The sequence below is a fragment of the Notothenia coriiceps genome, unplaced genomic scaffold (genome assembly GCF_000735185.1).
Source record: "Notothenia coriiceps isolate Sejong01 unplaced genomic scaffold, NC01 NC01_scaffold00019972, whole genome shotgun sequence".
NCBI classification, from domain to species: Eukaryota; Metazoa; Chordata; class Actinopteri; order Perciformes; family Nototheniidae; genus Notothenia; species Notothenia coriiceps.
In genome coordinates, this window is record NW_011352673.1 from 1 (window position 1) to 6,002 (window position 6,002).

The 6,002-nt window shown below is 40.2% G+C and overlaps 1 protein-coding gene across 1 annotated transcript; it reads left to right on the forward strand.

The window, feature by feature from the left end:
- Nucleotides 1–1,758: 1,758 nt before the first annotated feature.
- Nucleotides 1,759–3,029, forward strand: LOC104952405 (chromodomain-helicase-DNA-binding protein 1-like; the record flags this gene model as incomplete). The annotated part of the gene is made up of 1 exon (XM_010779219.1): nucleotides 1,759–3,029. A coding segment is annotated over one exon (294 nt), but the record flags the coding sequence as incomplete, so codon positions are not given.
- Nucleotides 3,030–6,002: the final 2,973 nt, after the last annotated feature.

The window sequence follows — 6,002 nt, forward strand, 5'->3', positions numbered from 1 at the left end:
CGAGTCACTTCGGAAGTCCTTTGGCGGCACTCGATGACACGTAGTATGCTTGAAATAGTGGCTCTGGAGCAGCTTTACTCGACATTGAGAAACAACCATGTCCTACCCAAGCCCCCAGGAAGTACACCGGATTCTGTGCCCAACATTCGTTGTGTCCAAACGGCGGTACTGCAACTTCCGTATCAGTCCGTGACGTCACCCGGCCCAAAACAACTTTTCCCATTGACTAACATTGGGAAAGAAACGTCTGTAAATCAGCGGATTTTTTTTTTTTAAACTACCCAGTATGAACTATTTTATAGCCCTTATAAGAATCATTCGGTCCTTAAAGTTGTAAAATGCACTAAAAGCCGAATCTAGATTTATTTTCTGTCTCCATTCATTCTACTAAGCCGAGAGTGGGAGCTCGGGGGGCGGGGCTTAAGGGGCGCATGCTCTGTGAGCGCACATACGGGTTCTTCTGCTCTGAAAGCTAGGCATGATGGGTAATCTGTGACGTTTCGCTCTCTCAAAAGTTGGGCCATTTTGACTTCATGCGCCAATGAGCAGCTCTCATAGGAAAGAATGAGACCCCGCCTCCCACGCTGTATCCAGCTCTTATTATACATCCATGGGTCAACCTCATTCTTGAATTATTTAAGAACAAATAATGGTATGTTACGTTCTAAAGTGGAAATAAATCCCCATCAAACTCTCGGTAGATCTTCAGTGGAGAAGGGTTCTCTAGAGTTGAGTCTCTATTCAATTCAGTCATTACATCAACCTTAAACATTATATTAAAAGAAAATAACTGCATGACTTGTTAGCAGTGGTGACGTCATGTGACCGTGCTGTTTATAGCCCAACATTAGCTTTTTACCTAAGGCGATTGCATTTATGCTAAATCCTAAAGTTGTGTTAACATGTGGAGATTATCCTGCTGAACAAACGTTGAAGTGTCGGGATTGTGTTTTTACTACAGATCTTATTTTCTGCACATTTTTCAAAATCCTTTTTTAGAGGAGCCCTGGCAATGCTAATTTCTGGGTTGTCGCTCCAAAATAAATCATCACTGCCTCGCTCTATACAGCAAAATGTTATATCAAATGAATATCTGCGTGCTTGATGTGGGTGCAGATCGTGTGTACACTAGGGCTGTAATCGAATATTCGTTCATTGGAGTACTATTCGGGTTTCAATTTCGTTATTCCGATATTAGTTTTGTTTGTTTTTTCCCCGTTTTCTTTTTTTCAAATTGAAATTATTGAAATCTCCAATATCAACGTAAGAGCTTGTGCCTCTTCGGGGGTGCTAACACTTAACCATAAACGTTATCGTTTACTTTCTCCGTCTTTATATGTAGATATTACATTTCACGTTGTTTCCATAGCAACAACAACTTCCTGTCAACACCGCTAACTCTCCTTCAAAATAAAAGCATGTCCATAAATATCAAGCCCAGCCAAATTACACTTAAGACATATACAACTGCAACGAAAGTAACAAACACAATGCGATATCCTTTTCAATTTCAAAGAACACAAATTGGGTTACATTAACAAATAACTATAAAACAAAAATACTGTAGAATAACAAAATGAATGCCGTGAATAAACTGAAATACACGTGTTGAAGCGGTTTGCTGCTGATTACTACGCCCCTAACCCCCGAATATTCGCTGCTGATTACTACCGAATATCCGGAGCCCGAAAAATGGTATTCGGGAAAGCCCTCGTGTACACTAGCATCTCATGTGTTAAAGTGCCGTCTAACTCCTGATGCTCTGTGTGCAGATACTACAACGACAGCAAGCACAGGAAGCTGGACGAGTTCCGCTCCAGAGACCGCCTGGACGTGAAGGACCACTCCCACTCGGACCACCGCTCCTCCTACCGATACCACCCGGACTGGCAGGCGGAGCAGCGCGCCTCGGCCAGCGTTCCCCCCCGATCCCCCCGGGACCAGCGCTCGCCCTACGACTCGCGCTCGCCCATGGGACACCGCTCGCCCTTCGACTACTCGTCAGACCACAAGAGCACACCGGAGCAGATCTGGAGCAGCCGCAAGACATAACAGCAGCTCCCAGGTCTGCTGGTAGCAGCCATAGACTCCGAAAAAAAACACAGCAAATGCCTTACAGGGACTGTGAACTCACTGCAGCTGCAGGAAGAAACACTGTGCATCCACTGCAGCTGCTTCATCTCGGGAACGCCAGGCAGCAGATTAAAAAAAACAAATCATATTTTTGTATTAAAGAGTTTAAAGCTGCAGCGAGACGGCACGCAGCGATTTTTGTTATTTTTATAAACTTTTCTTAACTCTGGAAACTGACACAATTGACCCCGAGAGCTGCCTCATATTCCCAACCAATGACACTGGATCCTGTTGTTCTCTGTTTCGTCTGTCCGTCTCCATCATGCTCGATGTGATTATCTACCTTATTTAAGTGTTAACTCGATGAGAAGTCACACAGAAAGAATCGCTTCACAAGTCGATGTTTAAAGGTGTCCGGCTCGGGCTCACCACCTGGCGTACCTCATGTTCAGCATTTCTCATTTTTCCCTCAGCAGGTTTCTTCGTTTTCCAACCAGGCGTGAATTATTTAATAACATATCTTAGCTGTAAAAAAATAACCTGGATTGTTGTTTTTGGTTTTTTTGGGAGCGTGAGGTGTATCATGATTTTTTTCCCCCTCTTCATTAATACTGTTGTACATTTTTGTAAAATAGTAAATCGGTGGTCTTTTTTCCTCAGGCTTTTTGGATTTATTATGACTCTACTTTTCCCCCATCAACTCAGGCTTTTTTGTCGTCCTACGAGTGAGTTTCTGTAAAATAGTTCTTTCATGATAATGCTTTCAGAATGTAATTTTTGGTAAAGGGAAAGAATCTTTAATGACAGTTTTATTTACTAATGCTTCGTTCTTCTGCTCGGTAAGTTGAGAAGAAACTGACTTTTTTAAATCATTGTTTGAGATAAAAGTCAAGTTCCTTCCACGAAGAAGCACCAGTTCTGTTAGATCTTAAATAAACTCGACTTTTTACACTTTTTATTTGATTTACCTTTCAGTTTCCTTTTTCTACGTAGGCAATAATGTCACTGTTTCTATGCAGCCAAGTATATTTGTGGTGAACCACCCAACTGAATGAAGTCACTGTTACGGTTCGCACTGTTGTACATAGATTTCCTCTATATTTCAAATTGAATTTACACTGAAAGTGCATGAATTTTTATGAACTGTTTTATAGTTGTTTATGAAGCCATTAAAATCAATCACTGTACTCACTCGTACCAGCTCTCTTTAACACCGTGTGGACTTCTTTATTCTTCAAGGAGGCAGGAACCTTTGGAGGACAGGTGGGTTTCATGGCAAACATATCACTGCTACTAACTTTACACAAGTATATTTACAATTGTGAGGTACTTGTCCTTTGAGTATTTCAATTGTATGCTACTGTGTACTTGTACTCCACTACATGTATTTAATACCTTTATTTACTTTACAGATCTGGATGAATGATGTGAAATCTAATCAAGAGTGTACCTGGAGTAAATCCACAAGCTACCCTGCAGTATACAAAGTCATTCAAACTAGCTGCACCTTTACCAGCTTTGAGAACACTTTCATGATCAATCATTATAAAACATATCATATATATTATTCTGAAATGGACCAATCTGCACAATGACTACTTTTACTGTCGCTACTTTCACTATATTTTGATGAGAATACTTTTCTACTTTTACTTGAGGAACATTTTGAATGCAGGACTTTTACTGAAACAGAGTATCCCTACACTCTGGTACAAGATCTGAGTACTTCTACTTTTACTCAAGCACAAGATCTAACTACTTGGCCTCGATAGTGGCGGCTCGAGGCTTTGGCGCAGTGGATTAGCGCGGTGGTGTTCAGATCAGGGGGTCACAGGTTCAAACCCCACTGCAGTCAGCATGTCGTTGTGTCCCTGAGACACTTCACCCCAAATTGCTCACAATATTGAGTATGTAAGTCGCTTTGGATAAAAGCGTCTAACATCAAACATGTAATGTAGTGACACCTAGTGGGTCAAATAGGAACTGCAGACTTGCTCATTAGCATTTGTGGATCAAAATATATCATTTGTGTCTGCTCTATATCCAGGGATACCCAGTGGTGGAGTGTGACTAAGTATATATACTCAAGTGTTGTACTTGAGAGCAAAGTAAAGGTATTTGTTGTTTATTCTTGCATGGTTAAAACATACACAAACAAACCGTTGCCAGGCAGAAAACCCACTGGGCTTTTCTGATGTTAAAATTGACTAATAGAGAATACAAGAGACATTAACAAACATCTTATAGCATAGTTACATTACAGTGACATATTTAACATTTATACTGATTTATTACATTTGATGTTTAGTTTTTAATCAAACTAACCAACAGTTTACAGGAGAAAAGCTTCTTTAAGGATTAAGTGGAAAAAGGTTTTGGGTGTTATTTTAAGAGATTTATATGTAACTCGGTTTACCAACTATACTTTTTCAATGCAGTACATGTACACACAACAGTGAAATGAATAAAACCAGGACCACTTGAGCGGGTTTTATTTGGTTCATAAATCACATCAGGGCGTGTGTAAGGTCTCACAGCCCCGCAGAGTTTAAATAAGTAAATGGCTTTCCATGAAACATGTGACATAAAGATTCAGATTTAAGAACAGTTCTTAAGAACAAACAAGGCAACATTTCTCCTGTCAGAGTCCGACCCCCCCCTCTTTACTCGCTCTTCTTCTCCTCGAACATGATGTTGGCCGTGGCTCTCTTGGCTGTGGACACAAACACACACAGAGACTCAGACATTTTGTAATTCTGATAGCTACCTGCAACTATACAGAGGTGTAAAGTAACTAAGTAAATCTACTCAAGTGCTTAGTAGAATTTTGAGATACTTGTACATAGTTACTTGAGTATCTCCATGTTATGCTACTTTGTACTTATACTCCAATACAATTCAGAGGTAAATGGTGTACTTGTATGTCATTCAAACTAGCTGCACCTTTACCAGCTTTGAGAACACTTTCATGATCAATCATTATAAAACATATCATATATATTATTCTGAAATGGACCAATCTGCACAATGACTACTTTCACTAGATTTTGATGATAACACTTTTTTTTAACTTTTACTTGAGGAACATTTTGAATGCAGGACTTTTACTGAAACAGAGTATTCCTACACTGAGTACTTCTACTTTTACTTCTCCCACCTCTATGTAAAGTAAGTTACACATGAAGGGAATTGTTATCTGTTTCTTCCCCGTCCCACACATTTGTGACCCGCTCTATCGAAATCAGTCGGAAGTCGCAACGGCTCATTTCAAAATAAACGTGGATTTGAGTAAAAAACTAGTTTTTCTGGGTTTTGGTGTTTTGTTTGATTTCAAATAAACAAAGTCTTGGCTTTCAGAATCTGAAACTTTTATTTCCAAAATCAAACGATAAATAGATGTTTGAAGCTTGTAATGGGAAGATGACAGCTCTCACGCTGCTCTTCCGCAGCGCTGCCCCCCCTCCCTCCGGCTGACATTATGAATGAAAAGCGTATAGTAATCATAAATAACACGGCAGAGTCCGTGACAGTTTATTTTCATCTGATTTCAAATAAACAAAGTCTTGGCTTTCAGAATATTGAACTTGTTTCGCCAAATTCAGATCATAAATACAACTTTGAAGCTTGTAAAGGCATAATTACAAGCGGAGAACGGAGTAACGTAACGTCACAGCAGGCATAACAACAGCCGGTGTTTCTTGTGAGGGTTTTCCCCGGGAAACCAACACAATACACACAAACGCAAAATACACAAACACACACACACACACTATATAAACCAACATTATTCCTCGCGACCTTCACCCAGTAAAACGAAAATATTTTTCCTCCGTACTTTGACAATTTATTAGCCGCTACTCAGATCGATGGATTTCAGAGAAGAGCAAATCGCAAGACTGTTGAACTCCAACATTGTGAGAGGGACAGCC